The sequence below is a fragment of the Lepus europaeus genome, chromosome 20 (genome assembly GCF_033115175.1).
Source record: "Lepus europaeus isolate LE1 chromosome 20, mLepTim1.pri, whole genome shotgun sequence".
Lineage (NCBI taxonomy): Eukaryota > Metazoa > Chordata > Mammalia > Lagomorpha > Leporidae > Lepus > Lepus europaeus.
This window is the reverse complement of record NC_084846.1, coordinates 63062854-63080004: the sequence shown is the minus strand read 5'-3', so window position 1 is coordinate 63080004 and position 17151 is coordinate 63062854. Positions and strand designations below refer to the sequence as shown.

The following is a 17151-nucleotide window of genomic DNA, read 5'->3' as shown; positions in this document are numbered from 1 at the left end:
ACCACTCTTAGAGCTGCCCTGATCACAGGCGGGTGATGGGAGCACTCCAACTGCTGGGGCCCACGGAAGGATCCATGTGCTCAGGCACCCAGGCGGTCGCCAAGACAGTCCTGCTCTCCGAGACGGCAGCACCTGCTGCTTCTACCTGGATGTTCAAGTCAAACTCCGAGCCAAGGCAGCGCGCCTGCCTCAGGCCAGTGAATGCACCTGTGGCGGGGCCTCCTACTGGAACGTGCCCCATGCGCCGGGACGCTGGGACACGACTCCCACCCCCAAGAGCGTATCTGCATCAAGTGCTCAGCTGGGCGGCCTGGCACAGGCAGGTAAACAGCGCAGGCGACGCCCCGTGTCCTTGGGCCCGAGTGCTGGCCCACTGCCAGGCTCCAGGCACAGCGCCGGGCCGCCCCGCTCCTGCAGCAGCTTCCCCGGGTGCTGACTGCCCACCGGCCCTGTCACAGGATGCTCCCACCCCCCACCCGCTTCCTGGAGTTAGTATCGTTAATGCACAAATAAAATCCAGACATACTGGGATCAAACAAGAGCTGGCTCTGAACTTCCGGGGTGCTGGGAATCAGCCCTTCAGTATCCACAGGAGCCACTCAGAGTTTATGGTTTCATTTACCCAAAAATACACCGTTAGGGTCTTAGATTCTTTCGAAAAATCACCAGACATATGAATGCGAATGTCCCCACCCTTCCACCACCCCGTGGGTCCTTCTAGAAATTCCAGAATAAAAATGGCCAGGCGGCCCCCCCTGGGGCCTCTCCCATCCGGGCTGCGGTCCTGATGCGATGACGGTGACGGCCCCGCGTGGCCGCGCACGCTGCGTCACATGATTGCACAGCATGAATTCTGCTTCCGGGCCTTGAAACGAAGAAAGGCAGGAGCTGAGGGGTGAGCGGAGGACGCTCCAGGGAAGCGAAGCGGGAACAGACTTGGGGCTGCCTTCGAGGCCTCTGGGCGGCTGCAGCCACAGGCTCCCCCCACCCCAGGCGCAGGGGGACCCACAGAATCCAGTGCAGCTCCAGGAACCTTGTCTTTTCTCCCTACACCCTATTAATGCTACCCAGAAGTAGAACTCCTGCTGGTAGGCCAGGTATAAGCAAAGGACCTGCTCAGCATCTCGGTACTCGCCCCCACTCCTCCCCCGGACAGACGCGGCCCCAATCAGGTCTACGGGGACAGCCAGTACCACCTCTCTTGCTTTCTGCTCCCACTGCCCGCTACACCCCACCCAGCCATCTCCCAAAGCACATGGAAGCTGATGTGTGGAAAGACCAGGTATACCAGTCCCAGCCAGCGGCCAACAACAGTCGTGTGAACGCTGGCCCGAGACCAGGCGGTCAGCAGCAACTGCTGCACCAATGACACGCTTCGTCAAAGGGAGAGCAACAGAGCTCTGAGGGCCTCTCCACACAGGTCACCTGCTGGCGTCTCACACCAAACACTCGCAGGCAGAACAAGGGCGAACCGTGCCGAGTGGAGGTTAAACTAACCTCTGCCTTCCAGAGGTGGGGCGAGAAGGGGCGGGCTGAGCCGGGTGGAGCAAGGCTGCTCACAGCTCGACACAGCTCCCAGGGGTCATGGGGGTACCCGCTGGACACTGAGGGCAGCCCAAGTCCCCCCGGATGGGTGGCTGAGAGGACCCTCGCGCAGATGGGGGTGCCCTTTGGACGCCAGCGTGGTACTCACAGTCTTGTAGAAGGCCTTAGACTGTGTTCCCAGCACTTCCGACTTGGACACCAGGTCATCTAGCTTCTCACCTCGCTCCAACAGAGACTCCATGGTGTTGTGCTGGACGGAAGACAGACGAGAACCTTTCCCTGTGTTCAGTGAGCCTCGCATGGCAGCTCAGTGTGGGGGGGCACCCGCTGGCTCTCCTCCAACACAGGTGGCACCCGAGACGGCACGCGCTCCCAGGACCGCAGCCGTCCCAGTGGGTGCAGCAGGACCGTGGCTCTCCCGGGAGTCTAGTTCTCACTGTGACAGTGCACGCCGCCCCAGGACTGTCCCCACATGGGTTCAGATGAGCCCCGTGCCCGCACAGTTATATTAACTTGGGTGTGTTGGTACGTGCATCATACAGGTTCTAGGGGAAGAAAGCTATAGGCAGGCATTGCATGGCTACGCTGGGCTGGAGACTGACTCCCCAGAATGCACGCTGTCTAAAACCCCTGAAGGTGACCTTACTTGGGAGTGAGGTCTTTGCAATGTCACAGTTAGGATGACACACGGATTAGCGTGAATCTGAAGCCCTGACCGGTGATCTCCAAGAAAAGAGAAGCGCAGACAGAGAAGTGAGGCACCACCTCGTGAGGATGGGCAGAGGCACGAGGGCCGCAGCTGCCATCCGGGGGTGCAGAAACTGGAGGGGGGCCCCGAGCACGAGGAACCCGCCCCCCCCACACCTGCATCCCAGACCTGGGGCCTGCAGACTGCAGGGGGTCCGCTGCTGTCTCACGTCATCCAGATTGGGGGGTGCCTGTTTGCGGCCACAGCAAACTAACACAGCGGTAAAGCTGTGCGTGTGCTCTGGCTGTGGCCGAGTCCAGAGACACATCCGGTGCAAACAGCCGGTTTCCAGACACTGAGACCCAGCGCGCAAAACCCAGGGCTGTTCACGCTGCTTACACGGTGAGATCACAGGCACATAAAATGGGCCAAGTAAATCTCAACTCTTTTCCCTTTACCATTTTAAAGTACGGCTGCTACAGAATTCACAATCACACACTCGCAAGTCACACACACAGTGTGTCACACCCGACCACTGCACCGTGACAGAGCAAGTCCCGCTTCCCTAGGGGCTGTAGCCCAAATGTTCCCAAGACAGTCTGGTTTTGGTGGGTTTGGGGGTGCAGCCATGAGGAAGCAGTGGCCCACTTCTACCCCCAGGCGGCCATTGCCAGAGCAGCCGCCGCCCATGGATAAAGGCACAGGAGCAGTCAGCAAAATGATAGTCCTTCATCCCTAGGTGGAGATGAGCAGCTCAAACTCTAACGTAAAAAGTGCACAGGATGAAGACACGGACACAACAGTCCAGATTCTCCTCCAGCGGGAGCTGGGCTGGGCCATCAGACTCGGCTGCTCTCCATGCGGGGTGTGGGAGGGTGGCAGGATCCCAGGGCCCTGGGCGCTCACAGCCTCACAGCCACCAGCAGAGGGAGGGCAAGGCTTGGGCAGGGAACATGGACAGACAGCAGCCGGGCAGCTCCACAATTCTGGAGGACACAGTGACGGTTCAGCACCTCCATGGCCACCTTCCGTCCCAAAGCCACACTGCTCCGGGCGAGGCCCGCAGACCCGTGTGGGAAGCCGCCTAGAAGCTTTCGATGGCATGCAGGTCCCCAGGCTCTGCTCCAGAGCACTGGTCGGCCCCAGGGGTCTCGCCGGCACACACAGGCCGCCCGGGCTCAGCCCGCAGCACTGCCTTCGCTCACCCCTCCTGCTTACCAGAATGATTTTGGTCTCGTCTAGTTCCGCTTGTACCTTAGTCATGGGGTCTGCTTCTCGAGGGTTCTAGAAAAGAGCCAGAAATAACAAAGTTGGGACTGCAGTGGCTACCTGGAAGCAAGGTTCAAACCAAGGACACTGGACAAACCTGCGCCAGTTAGAAGCGACAGCCTGTTTAAACACACAGCAGACACACAGCCTGCGGAGGGCCCGCGCCCCTGGGTCTGAAGAAGGCAGACACGAGGTCCGAGGGAGAACACTGGCCTCAGAGAGAAGCCCCAGGTCAGGCCCACCCAGGCCACGCGGTCTCCCTACCTGGTATCTGCTGAGGTGACCATCCAGTGCCGTGTACTGTATTGTGGCAGGGGACCCCACCGGCCACTCTATCCTGTCAACCTGCTTGGAGAACTCATCCAGTACCTGCAAGACACAGGAGCCACACGTCTCAGCCGTGCCCCGGCACCCTCAGCAGAGGCTTCAGCCACACACCTCACCCTGAAGACGCTGCCAGGCCCCTAGAGCCCAGGCGGGAAGGGCGGACTCTCATCAGTTACAAAGCCCCTAGGTCTTCAGGGAGCCGGGAATGATGTTTGCCCAGCCTGGGGTGGCCCTCACCTGGGGGATGAGAAAGGGGCTTGTGTTTTAAACTAGCTTGCCAGGAAAGAGGGTGCTGGCTGTCTAATTTTCCAAAGTCATTCTTCAACTCAGACTGAGTCCTCTGGTTTAAACACCATCTGATCTCCGTGCCTGCAAATGCTTTGGTGCTTCAGGGGCAAGATGAGGCCTGTCTTCGAGCAGTTTCTAATTAGCAGCACAGGCAGAAGTTACAGATGCTCAGATTCTGAGCCCACAGTGTGCCCGGGCTGGAGCAGAGCTGCAGGACTGCGGGGGCCCAGAGAGGGGCAACCCCTTGGGAGAAGCCCAGCGGCAGCTGTGGGAACAGCAGTGGAAGCGGGAGGCATGGCCGTCTCTGAGGGCCATTCTAGAAGGGATGCTGCAACACCCAGCCTGGCCGGGTAGGAGGGCAGGAGCCAGCACTGGGCAGGAACCCAGGCAGGGATGCCAACGTGGTTTCTGGTTCAGGGGATGCAGACTCTGGACCGCTCTACCCCCGGGCCTCAGGCACTGTCCACTATGCTCCATGCTCGCCACCAAGGTCCAATCCCGCCAAGCCACACACTCACCTTCTCCAGCAAGGTGAAGGCGACCCGGGACGGGTACTCACTGTCAGCAATGACCACACCCGCGAGACTGTCATTCCGGACATAGACATGGCACAGATACTCTGGAAAGACAATGGGCACATACAGGTCAAGGGGTCACAGAGCTGGCTCCTGCTTTTGGACAAAGCCTGCAGCTCAACAGCTCTGAGTGAGGTCTGCAAGGGGGCCGCAGGCTGGCCCAACACCTGCTGAAGGACCAGGAAGTACCCAGAAGCCTCGTGAGCAACACCAGGGTTTGAAGCAGCCTCCAGAGCTACAGAAAGCACACCCCCAGACAGCACGGCCCAAGAGCACTGCCAAGTCACACCCCTGAGCTCCAGGCGGGCCTGGCTCCCAGATGGAAGGCACCTTGGACAGGCCGGGCAGCCTCTAGGCCCAGTCTCCTGTGTTACAACCAGTGTGCGTGCCGGCGCCGCTCTGCAGCAGGTGCTGGGGAAAGCAGGGTCTGTGTCCAAAACCTCGTGACGTGGCCCAGGTCTCCAGCGTTACTGTGCTGCAGCCGTCGTGTGGTCAAGAGGGAGCCTGCGCCAAGTGTCACAGTCTCAGGGCCTCTGGCTTTCACCATGGCTCACTCTGTCCCCAGGCAAGAGAACAGGAGGGGCCACAGGTCCTGTCCTCACGAGTCGGACCCAGAGGACCCTGATGCTGAGCAACAGAAGGAAAGGAGGGAAGGACTCCTGAGAGCGAGCGCAGGGGCGAGGGGCGAGGAGAGGAGGAGGGGGCACGGGCACATGGGTTCAAGTGCACAGACTACTAAAACAGGCTGGTCGGCACCAGAGGAGCCGTCTCCAGGGACCCTCGCTGGGAGAGCTGCCGGCCGAGGGGAAGCGGAGTGGGGAACCTCGCTGGGAGAGCTGCCGGCCGAGGGGCAGCGGAGGGGGGAACCTCGCTGGGAGAGCTGCTGGCCGAGGGAAGCGGAGGGGCTGCTCCGAAGTGTGTCCAGTTGAGCTCCCCTTCTGTGGGGCTCAGAATACAGCGACCCACGGGGAGCACCCGCTGACCACCGCCTGCCCCGGCCTGACGCCCCCAGGTCAGCAGCTCCACCCCACGTGACTGAGGGCAGTGCAGTGAGATGCTCTGCTTCTGCAGCTCCCTCCTGACCTGTGTGTGTACATCAGTGCTTAAGAAATCTCACACGAGGCGCTGGCACTGTGGCATGGCAGGTGAGGCCACCTGAGATGCTGGCATCCCCTACGGGCCCCGGTTCGTGTCCTGACTGATCCATTTCTGATCCAGCTGCCTGCTAATACGCCTGGGAAAAATCAAGATGGCCCAACTGTTTGGGCTCCTGGCTTCGGTCTGGCTCAGCCCTGGCTGTTGCAGCCGTCTGGGGAGTGAACCAGCAAACTGAAGTTCTCTCTCTGTAACTCTGACTTTCAAATCAATCAACCTTTAAAAAAACTTACATAGAACCGAATTATGAAAAATGAAAAATAGTCTTGAGATTCCTGGTCAAGCCTCACCTCAACAGCGCCAGTGGGAAACCCCGTCCCGAGGGGTCTGCGGCTCTGGAGGGGCCGCGAGGAATGCGACACGCAGACTGCCCACTGCTCCCCGGGGAGGGGCCCGAATTTGAAGGGCATCCACACCCTAATCTCAAGTCAGTCCGAGCTTTGGGACGTGAGGCACGGAACTCTGGATCAGCAGCAAAGGAGGAGCGGGGGAGAGAAGAGCTGGCGGCGGAGCGGCCGCCGGCCTCTACTGAGCCAGGAGCTGGGGCCCGGGCGCCCGGCCGCACGGGCTCACCCACGGGCACCTACCTTGCTCTTTGACGGAAGCTCTGCTGCCTTTTGCCGAGCGCTCCACAATCAGCTGACTTGTGAAGGTCATGAACTCCTGGACACTGGGAAACACAGCACAGACTCACCATCTTCCCCAACACGATGGGAAGTGACCGCTAGCTATGCTTCCTCCCTCCCAACCCCAGCAACACACACAGACACACCCTGAATGAACACAAGTACAGGAACTGCAAATCACCAGCACCACTCACACCTGCTTGCCCAGACTTCCGGGGAGTGTTCCACAGGCCATGGGCAGACATCATTTTGGTCAGGGTGTGATTTAGGACATGGAGGACGCAACCGTGGCTCCTGTTCTCAAGGCCCACTAACTCCGCAAAACGGGATAAACATAAATCGCACCGGAAACACACAGTGGCAGAACACCGTTAGGAAGAGCACAACCAGTGGTGGCGGTGACCACGCAACAGACCCTACAGTGCCACACAGCTGTGTGCTGTCAGCCAGCCCAGGTGCGTGGGGCCCATCCCGGGACAGGAATGGAAGGAAATGGCTTAGCCAAGGCAAGGAAGTGGGAAGTGGTCAAACGAAGGCTGAGGAGGAGGAGGAGGCTCACCATGTGCCCACAGAGAACTGGCCAGAAGGGAACGGTCCCAGGAGACGGCCCAGCCGGAGCGCCAGGCTAACAAGGAGCCTCCAACTGGGGACGTGTTCCAAATGCAGCAGGTGTCGCGGCGTCCCTAACGCTAAGTCCACAGCATGCAGCAGGTGTCGCGGCGTCCCTAACGCTAAGTCCACAGCATGGTTCCCGCAGAGCCACAGAGGACTGAGGCCTGACCGTGGACCCCAGCTCCATCACGTAGCAGGGGTGGGGAGCCATCGGGATGTCATTCATGGGCCACACAGATTACAACTCAAACCCAGCCTGCTATAGGTCTGGTGGACTTCAGCCCTGCCTGCGGCTACCTTGGCAGGGCCAGACCAAGCGATTTCATGGCCCACGGACCAGAAGTTCCCCACCCGACTCAGGAGGTCATGAGCGCTCCAGCAGGTACTGCTCTGTGCCTGCAGGCACGGCGGTTACACAAGCTCACACACACAGCGTACCTGCTAGTAAGGAATAATCCCTGCGGAAGAAACGATCCTCAAACGAAGAAAACTTTTCAGTACAGCTAAAGACAGCACTTATAGCAGGGCTGTCGTCAGACACAGAAGAGCTGCATTAACTGGGAGCCGTAGGCACAGGGCCAGCGCGGCTGGGAAACGAGGGGCAGGGGGCGAGGGAGCGAGCAGGGTGTGGGCGGAAATGCGCTGGGCTGAACCGTGCTAGGGGACACCAGCGGAGACGCCCCGTGACAGTGCGGCGCTGACCCAGCAGCTGAGGGCAGAGTGAGGAGCTCCTGTGCTAACGCAAAGGCTCTTGCCAAGTTCTACCACAGAAGAGCAACAGCACAGAGACTAGAAGCCACATGGAAAAGGATGCCAGGGATCAGAGCGGACCTCAGGAGCCAGGAGATGACCCAACAGCTCACCCAGCAGCAAATGGCCCGCGGGGCGGCGAGGGGTGCGTGGGCACCGCCCCGCAGCGCAGGGCTCACCAGCATCCAACACGGGAGCAGAGGAAGGACAAGCACAATGTGGTGTATGTGCGGCGGACAGCGATGGGCCCCAAAGGGCAGGCGACGCTGCCACGCACACCAGCGAGGACGAGCCGTGGGGACAACAGACACTGCTCCCAAAGGCAGACGCTGTCCCTGGGCCCACCACACTGGGCGGACAGTGCCTGCGGCCCGAGGACCGGGCAGTCCGTGTTTAACGGCTGCAGGTTCCAGTATCAGAAGAGGAAGAGTGGAGACGCTCAGCGCCATGGCCCTACCACGCTCTGAACGGCACGCTCCAAACGGCTAAAATGGTGATTTCTTGCCGTGTGTGCTTCACCACAATATAAAAAAAAAATTAACAGGAGCAGAAAGTTCCAACAAGATGACAGCCATTTCTTTAGCCGCGGCCAGCAGTGCCCGGAGAAACAGAGCAGGGCAAACGGCGCCGGCGGCAGTGACCACGGACAGCGACCCTTCCGCACCTGCGTCCCACGAGCTGTCCCACGAGCGCGCTGCCCCGCGCGGCTCCTCTGGTCCGCACCTGCCCGACCTCACGCACCCTGGAAGCCTGGCAGATCCCACGCCGCGCTCGCAGCCTTCGGTGGACAGCCCCGGCGCCCACCATCACCGCCCGCGTCCTCCGCGGCGGCGGGGGAGCCCGTGGGGGCCCCGGGACCCCCGATGGCTCTCGCGGCGGCACGCAGGCTCCCCGCACCGGGACCCCCGACCGGCTGGAGGCGGCGGTTTTAACTCCGGCTGCTGGCCCGCAGCAGCCGAGGTCAGCACTGGGCGTGACCCTTCCAGCCTGCACTGTCTCTGTACGCCTAGAACCTGGGGACCATGGGGTCCGGTCCCACCGCAGGACGCAGGGGTGCAGTTCGCTGACCAGAGCGCAGGCCCGGGGCAGCGGCTGAGGCCCCGTAGTCAGGCCCCGCCCCCGCCGGACCCTGGGTCTCCCGCGCCCCCGCCCCGCCCGGACGCTGACCAGGCCTCCCCGACGCCCGCTTCTCCACGTGGCCAGCAGCCGCGCCCGCCTACCTGGCCCTCTGGAAGAAGCTGAAGGAAGACACGTCGTACGCGGCTTTGAGCAGCACCACCTTGGCCTCGCCTTTGTAGAGGACGCTGAGGCTGTAGAGCTTCATGGCGCCGCGCCCCGGCGCCGCCCGCCTGGCCGCGGGGCCGGCTCGCAGGGAGCAGCGCGGCCGCCTCGGGGGCTCCCCACCGCCGCCCGCCGGCCTCCCGGCCTCCCCGCGCCCAGCTGCTGACCAAGCCGCCGGAGCTTCCGCCTCCGGGCCCCGGCCACTTCCGGTTCCGGTCAGGGCCTCGCCGAGCCGTGACGGCGGCGAGGGGCGGGGCGGCGGGAGACGCGTGCCCGGATGCAGAACGAACCGGCCGGAAGTGCAACGTAGCGAGAGGCGGGGCGCCGCGCGGGAGCCCGCCCCGCCCGCGGGGCCTGCGCGGGGCGGGCTGGGGCGGCGGGGGGCGTGGTCGCTGGTGCCGGGCTGCCGCTGCCTCTCGGGCCGGGCCCTCCTGCCTGCTGCTCTGAAGCCCAGGGTCTTCCTAGGCGGCGCTAGGCAGTGCTGGGCCGTGGGGGTCGTGGGGGACTGTCCTGGTTCCTCTGGGCCGTGCGTGGCTGTACTGGTTACTCTGGGGCCATGTGGGACTGTCCAGGTTCCTCTAGGGCCGTGCGGGGTCGTGGGGGACTGTCCAGGTTCCTCTCGGCCGTGTGGGGGCTGTCCTGGTTCCTCTCGGGCCATGCGGGGTCGTGGGGGACTGTCCAAGTACCTCTCGGCCGTGCGGGCAGGACTGTCCAGGTTCCTGTGGGGCCGTGCAGGCTGTACTGGGCTGTCCAGGTTCCTGTGGGGCCGTGCAGGCTGTACTGGGCTGTCCAGGTTCCTCTGGGGCCGTGCAGGCTGTACTGGGCTGTCCAGGTTCCTCTCGGCCGTGTGGGGCTGTCCTGGTTCCTCTCGGGCCATGCGGGGTCGTGGGGGACTGTCCAAGTACCTCTCGGCCGTGCGGGCAGGACTGTCCAGGTTCCTGTGGGGCCGTGCAGGCTGTACTGGACTGTCCAGGTTCCTCTGGGGCCGTGCAGGCTGTACTGGGCTGTCCAGGTTCCTCTCGGCCGTGCGGGGCCGTGCAGGGCTCTCTGGCCGCTGTCTCCAGGTGGTGAGAGCAGCCCGGCCCGGAGCACCCAGGCGCAGTGGTCGGTGAACCTTACGCCGGGGCGACGGCCCTCCTGGAGAAGTCTCCTACACCGGGTCTGAGCGGAGGAAGGCAGTGAAGCTTGACTTCTGGGTTACTTCTGCCCGTGGGAGCTGATCCCCGGCCACACGGTCTCCCAGGACAGGGCTGCGTGGGTGCTGAGCTAGGGCTCTCAGGGTAGCAGAGCCCCTCCACCCCAAGGGGGCAGAAGCTCAGCTGCAGGCTGCGAGGAGCGGTGTAGTGCCGCAGGTATTGAGCGAATGCAGGCCTGGGTGGGGAGGGATGAGGCCCAGTCCCCTACGGCTGCGCGTCTTGCCCATCTCCTGGCTGTCGGTGGCGTCGTGTCGGCAGAAAGGCCTGTGTCCCACATCGGAGAGCTGGGTTGGAGTCCTGGCTCTGCCGTGAGCCAGCTTCTTGCTAATGCACACCCTCACACCCTTGGAGGTGGCAGACGTGGCTCAGGTGTTCAAGACCCTGCCGCCCACCTGGGAGGCCGGGGATGAGTTCCAGGCTCCTGGCCAAGTCCTAGCTGTGGGCCTTGGACAGACGATGTGTCTGACCCTCTGCCCTCCCAGAACTCTGGTACTTGCAGGTTGTCAGTGTGGTCACACAGTCATCATGCTGGAAGCAGCCAGGTCTGGGATGATGGGAAAAACCAACCATGGCACTCTAGATCAAGCTTTCTCACCCGACACTGTTGCCGTTTTAGGTTGGATCACCTTGATGGGAGCCAGAGAGGGGGTGCTTCCCCATGCGGTATTGGCAGCACCACGCCCATGCGCCCACTACCTAATAGCAGCAACCCACCACCCATTTTGGCCACCAAATGTGTCCCAGGGGCTGTGGTTAAGAGAACCACGGCTCTGGCTGGCGCTGTGGCTCATTAGGCTAATCCTCTGCCTGTGGCACCGGCACCCCGGGTTTTAGTCCCGGTTGGGGCACCAGTTCTGTCCTGGTTGCTCCTCTTCCAGTCCAGCTCTCTGCTGTGGCCCAGGAAGGCAGTGGAGGATGGCCCAAGTCCTTTCGCCCTGCACCTGCGTGGGAGACCAGGAGGAAGCACCTGTCTCCTGGCTTCGGATTGGCGCAGTGCCGGCCATAGCGGCCATTTGGGGGGTGAACCAAAGGAAGGAAGACCTTTCTTTCTGTCTCTCACTAACTGCCTGTCAAAAAAAAAAAAAGAACCACAGCTCTAAGCACTTGTGCAGCTGAAAGGGGGTGGCCGCCGCCTGCCAACGCAGCGCCTCCCGCACCAGCCCTCTTCTCTGGGTATTTCCAAGTGCAGAGGGTGGAACGGGTCTTTCCACACCCCTGAAACAACCATCGGCCACGGCGGCCCAGCCACCAGGGCGTGGGCACACTCAGCTGGCAAGCTGGAGGCCAGCTCGCCTGCGCTGACAGTTGCCCTGGGGTGGGGAGGCAGGTGAGAGCCATTTCTGAGAAAAGCCCCGGTGCCCTTGTGCCCGAGGCCACTGCTGGCACAGAGCAATAGGCCCGTTCCGAGGCGCTCACCGGCAGGCGGCAGTAGCCATGCTGAGTTCCCCCACACCCAGCGCGGTCCCTGTGCTACCTCATATAATCACGAAACCAGACATGGAAGCTGGGACGGAGGCCAGGGGGACTGGAAGAGGCAGTCGGGGCTCGGATGTCAGCGTTGAAATGCCTACCAAGGTCTCTCGCAGCTCCACTCCAGTCCTGGCAACTCTCCCCAGCCTCCCTGGCCTCACTGGATTGTGTGGTCGCAAACTTCCCACAGTCGTCCATGTCATCGAAGCAAGATCTGTCCATCCCTGCGTTACCCTAGCTGGAACTGAACTTGGATTCAGCCCCAGCGCTGCACCCCACAACCACAAAAGTAAAACCATGACCCTCTCTGAGTACCCGCCTAGCTGTAGAACCAGCCAAGTAGCTTTCCCCGAGGCACAGTCACTTAGAATAACACATGACATTCCAAGCTGTAGTCATTGTGGATGTTTAACAAGCGGCAACACCAAGGATTATCTGTATTGTTGTCATTGATGATGAGAGAAAAGAGATCTTGGATCACTGAAGGCTGGGAGATAGGCTGAGATCTGAGTAAGGTCTGTAGATTAGGTAATTGGATTGTATCTGTTTTAATGTGACTCAAATGTGCCATGGCCATGTGAGAGAATGCTTTGTTTCTAGGAAATACGAGTATTTAGGGGGTAAAGAGTCATGGTGTCTGCATTTACTCTAAAAGTGTTCTCAAATGTATGGTATAAATAAATATGTATATGTGTGTGTGTGCAAATTTAAGTAATCAGCATGAAAGGTGTCCGGGAACTCCTTGTACATCACCACAACTGTCCTCCAAGTCCAAGATGATGGGCATAGTAAGGATCGCAGTGGTCAGGGTGCTGAGGTGATGAACGGAGCCTGCACAGGAGTGGAGGTGGCGCGGGTCACGAGTCCAGAACTGGGGTGCTGGGGCCCAAAAGAAGATCCCGTGTGCAGACAGGACTGGAGTAGTCCTGGTCACGGCTGGGGGCCAACGACTGTGCCTCTGCACCGCTGGACAAGGCAGTGCCCGCGGCCTTTGTAGCCTTGCCCAGCAGAAACCCAGGGATCGGTGGCAGAATCCCAGGTGGCTGGTCCAGCTGGAGCTCAGCCCAGCTGTTTCACCCTAAATCTGTGCGCCTCCACAGCTCCCATGGGAAAGAGGAGCTGAAAGTGGTCACCACTGGGCCGTCAGCAGACCCACTCCCGGGAACACGGATGCTGCTCGCCTCCACATCCCTTCTCTGCGGTGCCCTGGTTCCCGCTGGATTCTCCAAGCTACCCACGATCTGAGCTCTGTCACCACTGAGCGATGGGGGTTGTTAAAGCCAAGGATTGGCAGGGACACGAGGGATTGCAGCCGAGGAAGAAGGGAGGGAGGTGGGCCTGGTGGAGCTCTTGCAAGTAGTGAGTCAGGTGCCCCCGTAGTGAGGCTGCCTCCCCTGCAGAGCATCCCGGAGCTGTGCTGCCCTAAGGACACCCGCCCCCGGCCGGGAGCTAGGAATGGATGTGTACCTTCAGGCTGGTGGTTTGTCCTATTAATGACTGCCCTGCACAGGAAGTGGGAAGTCTATGGAGCAGGCAGAGAGGGGCGGAGGAGGACTGGGGGTGTCCCTGCTCCATCACCCGCTGCGCACCTCTCATGGCCTAGGGTCCAGGCCCACGTGAGAGCAGAAGGGAACAAGGGGAGGACACAAGTGCCCTCAGAAGGGCTGGGCACCGAACAGTGCCTGACAAACCTCGGTGGTACCCAGGAAAGTCCTGACAAGGGGGCCACAGCTGGCAGCGGCACTAGTGCACCCAGGGGCACCCAGGCCAGCACTGATCCACCAGCAGCCCTGCTGCTGCACCGATGGGCTCACGGACGGCAGCGGACCCAAGCCTCAGCCAGTCAATGCTGGCCGTTCAGCAAGCCATCCAATCAGAGCAGAACCCAGGACTCTGAGAAGAGAGCAGCAATATGATTGGCAGAGAGTTAAGAAAGTCAGCAAACCCGACAGGATCAACACAGGATTATGGTTCAATGTGGAGGAGTACGGAGGCAGTGTATCAGAACTCCCAGTGTCTCATTTTGGTGGAGGGACTGAAGCAGGAGACGACCTGTGCCCCACATTTTCCAGCTAGGAATATGTAACTCAAAATCCAAAATGTTTTCCTCAAGAGTGGTCTGAGTGACCGTCGTCCCTCCTGGTACAAGATTGGTCTGGGTGACCGTCGTCCCTTCCCCTGGTACAAGAGTGAGTGGTCTGGGTGACCATCGTCCCTTCTGGTACAAGAGTGGTCTGGGTGACCGTCGTCCCTTCCCCTGGTACAAGATTGGTCTGGGTGACCGTCGTCCCTTCCCCTGGTACAAGAGTGAGTGGTCTGGGTGACCGTCGTCCCTTCCCCTGGTACAAGAGTGGTCTGGGTGACCGTCGTCCCTTCTCCTGGTACAAGAGTGGTCTGGGTGACCGTCGTCCCTCCTGGTACAAGAGTGGTCTGGGTGACCGTCGTCCCTTCTGAAACAAGAGTGAGTGGTCTGGGTGACCGTCGTCCCTTCTCCTGGTACAAGAGTGGTCTGGGTGACCGTCGTCCCTTCTCCTGGTACAAGAGTGGTCTGGATGACCATTGTCCCTTCTCCTGGTACAAGAGTGAGTGGTCTGGATGACCGTTGTCCCTCCTGGTACAAGAGTGGTCTGGGTGACCGTCGTCCCTTCCCCTGGTACAAGAGTGGTCTGGGTGACCGTCGTCCCTTCCCCTGGTACAAGATTGGTCTGGGTGACCGTCGTCCCTTCTCCTGGTACAAGAGTGGTCTGGGTGACCGTCGTCCCTTCCCCTGGTACAAGAGTGGTCTGGGTGACCGTCGTCCCTTCCCCTGGTACAAGAGTGGTCTGGGTGACCGTCGTCCCTTCCCCTGGTACAAGATTGGTCTGGGTGACCGTCGTCCCTTCCCCTGGTACAAGAGTGGTCTGGATGACCATTGTCCCTTCTCCTGGTACAAGAGTGGTCTGGGTGACCGTCGTCCCTTCCCCTGGTACAAGATTGGTCTGGGTGACCGTCGTCCCTTCTCCTGGTACAAGAGTGGTCTGGGTGACCGTCGTCCCTTCCCCTGGTACAAGAGTGGTCTGGGTGACCGTCGTCCCTTCTCCGGGTACAAGAGTGGTCTGGGTGACCGTCGTCCCTCCTGGTACAAGAGTGGTCTGGGTGACCGTCGTCCCTTCCCCTGGTACAAGATTGGTCTGGGTGACCGTCGTCCCTTCTGGTACAAGAGTGGTCTGGGTGACCGTCGTCCCTTCCCCTGGTACAAGAGTGGTCTGGATGACCGTCGTCCCTTCCCCTGGTACAAGAGTGAGTGGTCTGGATGACCGTTGTCCCTTCTCCTGAACATACTGCCCTTCTTCAGGAGTGAAGCCAGTAAGAAAGATCCGTGTTCTGTATGAGGAAGAATAACAACAGTGTGATATATTTCTAGAGGAGAAAATTCGTTATGACAAAGAGCTCAGTTCTCTGAAGCCAATCCCTAAATATGCAAATTCAGTACATTTCCAAGGAAATTATCAACAGCATTATTTTGTGAAACAGGATGAGTAGATTCTAAGATTGATATGAAAGATGACCCCATTTGGTAAAGAAAATTCTACAAGAAAAAAGAGAGGTTGCTTGCCCGACCAAATATTTTTTTAAAGATTTATTTTTTTATTTGAAAGACAAAGTTGCAGAGAGGCAGAGGCAGAGAGAGAGAGAGAGAGGACGAGAGGAAGCGGGGAGGGAGAGGGTGAGGGAGAGGAAGGGAGGTCTTCCATCACTGGTTTACTCTCTAGATGGCCACAGTGGCCAGAGCTGCACCAGTCTGAAGCCAGGAGCCAGGAGCTGCTTCCAGGCCTCCCATGCAGGTGCAGGGGCCAGAGACTTGAGCCATCTTCTGCTTTCTCAGGCCATAGCAGAGAGCTGGATTAGAAGTGAAGCAGCCAGGACTTGAACCGGCACCCATATGGGATGCTGGCACTGCAGGCGGAGGCTTTACCTCTACATCACAGTGCTGCCCCACCAGATATTTTTAAAAATACAAAAGTTATCTGATCTGAAAGAGAATGATGCTGGCCGAGGAGTGAGAGGGATGCAGCTCCCAAGGCAGAGGCAAGGCCAGGGCAGCCTGACTCTGCAGGTCAAGTGGGACAAGTCACTCTGGCATTCAGCCGAATTGTTCCTGACACCGATGGCAAGAGGGAGGAACCCGACGTGCAGCCCCTGGGTCCTCGCCCCACACCCACAAGAGGACCACCCTACGGCAGAGGGGACCAGATGGCTGCAATGCCTGCCTTGGCTTGGAGCCAACCCAGGCTGCAGCTAACCCTCCAGAGGGGAGGGACTGAACACCTTCCACCCCAGCAGATCTGGGGCCAACAAGGATTGCTCCCGAGGCTCCCAGGCAGATGAGGAAGAGTGGCAGACAGCGCGTAGCAGCCCCTGCACGCCTCTGTCCATCCTGCAGCTGGAGCGTCAGCTGGGCTTCCAGACCCTGTGTGCGAGGTGGTCAGAGCAGAGCTGTTCCCTCTCCATGGAGAAATCCAGCAACGGAGAACAAATCGTGGGTGCAGTGCGCTTTACAAATCAGTGGGGAAAGAGTGGCGTCCCCCAGAAATAACTCAGTGAGACGTCTGCCCCACTACACCAGGAACCGGCTGCAGGACCCGTGAGAGCAGAAAGGGCGTGGGAGGAAGATAAGAAGGGGAGGCGTGCCCTGGGGATGCCTGAGTGCTCCAACAATTCCAGAAAGGCTAGAGTGGGGAGCAGATAAAACTTTTTTTTTTTTTTTTTTTTGGAAAAAGAAGGAAATGTGGGAGAACACTTTTACGATCTTGGAGTGGAAAATAATTTATTTTTTCTCTATTTTTAAAGATTTATTTATTTGAAAGAGGAGGAGAGGGAGAGAGGGAGGGAATCTTCCATCTGCTGGTTCACTCCTCAAATGGCTGCAACAACCAGCACTGGGCTAGGCCAAAGCCAGGAGTTTCTTCCAGGTTCCCCACATGAGTGGCAGGGGCCCAAGCACTTGGGCCATCTTCCACTGCTTTTTCAGGCACATTAGCAGGGAGCTAGATCAGAAGTGGAGCAGCTGAGACTTGAACTGGTGCCCATACAGGATGCCGGCACTGCAGGTGGAAGCTTTACCTGCTATGCCACAATGCCGGCCCAGGAAATAGCTTTTAAAAAAAATTTATTATTTTATTTGAAAGGCATAGTTACGGAGAGAGGTCTTCCATTTGCTGGTTCACTTCCCAGATGGCTGCAAAGGCCGGAGCTGGGCCAATCCAAAGCCAGGAGTTTCTTCCGGGACTCCCACCTGGGTGCATCTTGGGCCATCTTCTACTGCTATCCCAGGCCATAGCAGAGAGCTGGATTGGAAATGGAGCAGCCGGGACTCGAACTGGCACCCA

At 59.8% G+C, this 17151-nt stretch overlaps 1 protein-coding gene across 1 annotated transcript; it reads right to left on the bottom strand.

Annotated features, from left to right (window-relative positions):
• Positions 1-526: 526 nt before the first annotated feature.
• YKT6 (YKT6 v-SNARE homolog) lies at positions 527-9211 on the bottom strand. The gene is made up of 7 exons (XM_062178611.1): positions 9056-9211; positions 6435-6517; positions 4636-4736; positions 3767-3871; positions 3452-3517; positions 1694-1795; positions 527-865 (listed from the first exon to the last, which is right to left on the bottom strand). The coding sequence occupies exons 1-7, from the start codon at positions 9157-9159 to the stop codon at positions 830-832; spliced, it is 597 nt and encodes a 198-aa protein (XP_062034595.1). The 5' UTR covers positions 9160-9211; the 3' UTR covers positions 527-829.
• Between the last annotated feature and the right edge of the window lie 7940 nt (positions 9212-17151).

Bases quoted from the DNA above. Each gene is read 5' to 3' on its own strand.
- YKT6 (XM_062178611.1), bottom strand. From the start codon at position 9,159: ATGAAGCTCTACAGCCTCAGCGTCCTCTACAAAGGCGAGGCCAAGGTG. The intron at 3,872-4,635 runs GTGAGTGTGTGG...TGTGTCTTGCAG, and splicing joins CCTTCACCTTGCTGGAGAAG to GTACTGGATGAGTTCTCCAA. The intron at 3,518-3,766 runs GTAGGGAGACCG...GCTCTTTTCTAG, and splicing joins GTCACCTCAGCAGATACCAG to AACCCTCGAGAAGCAGACCC.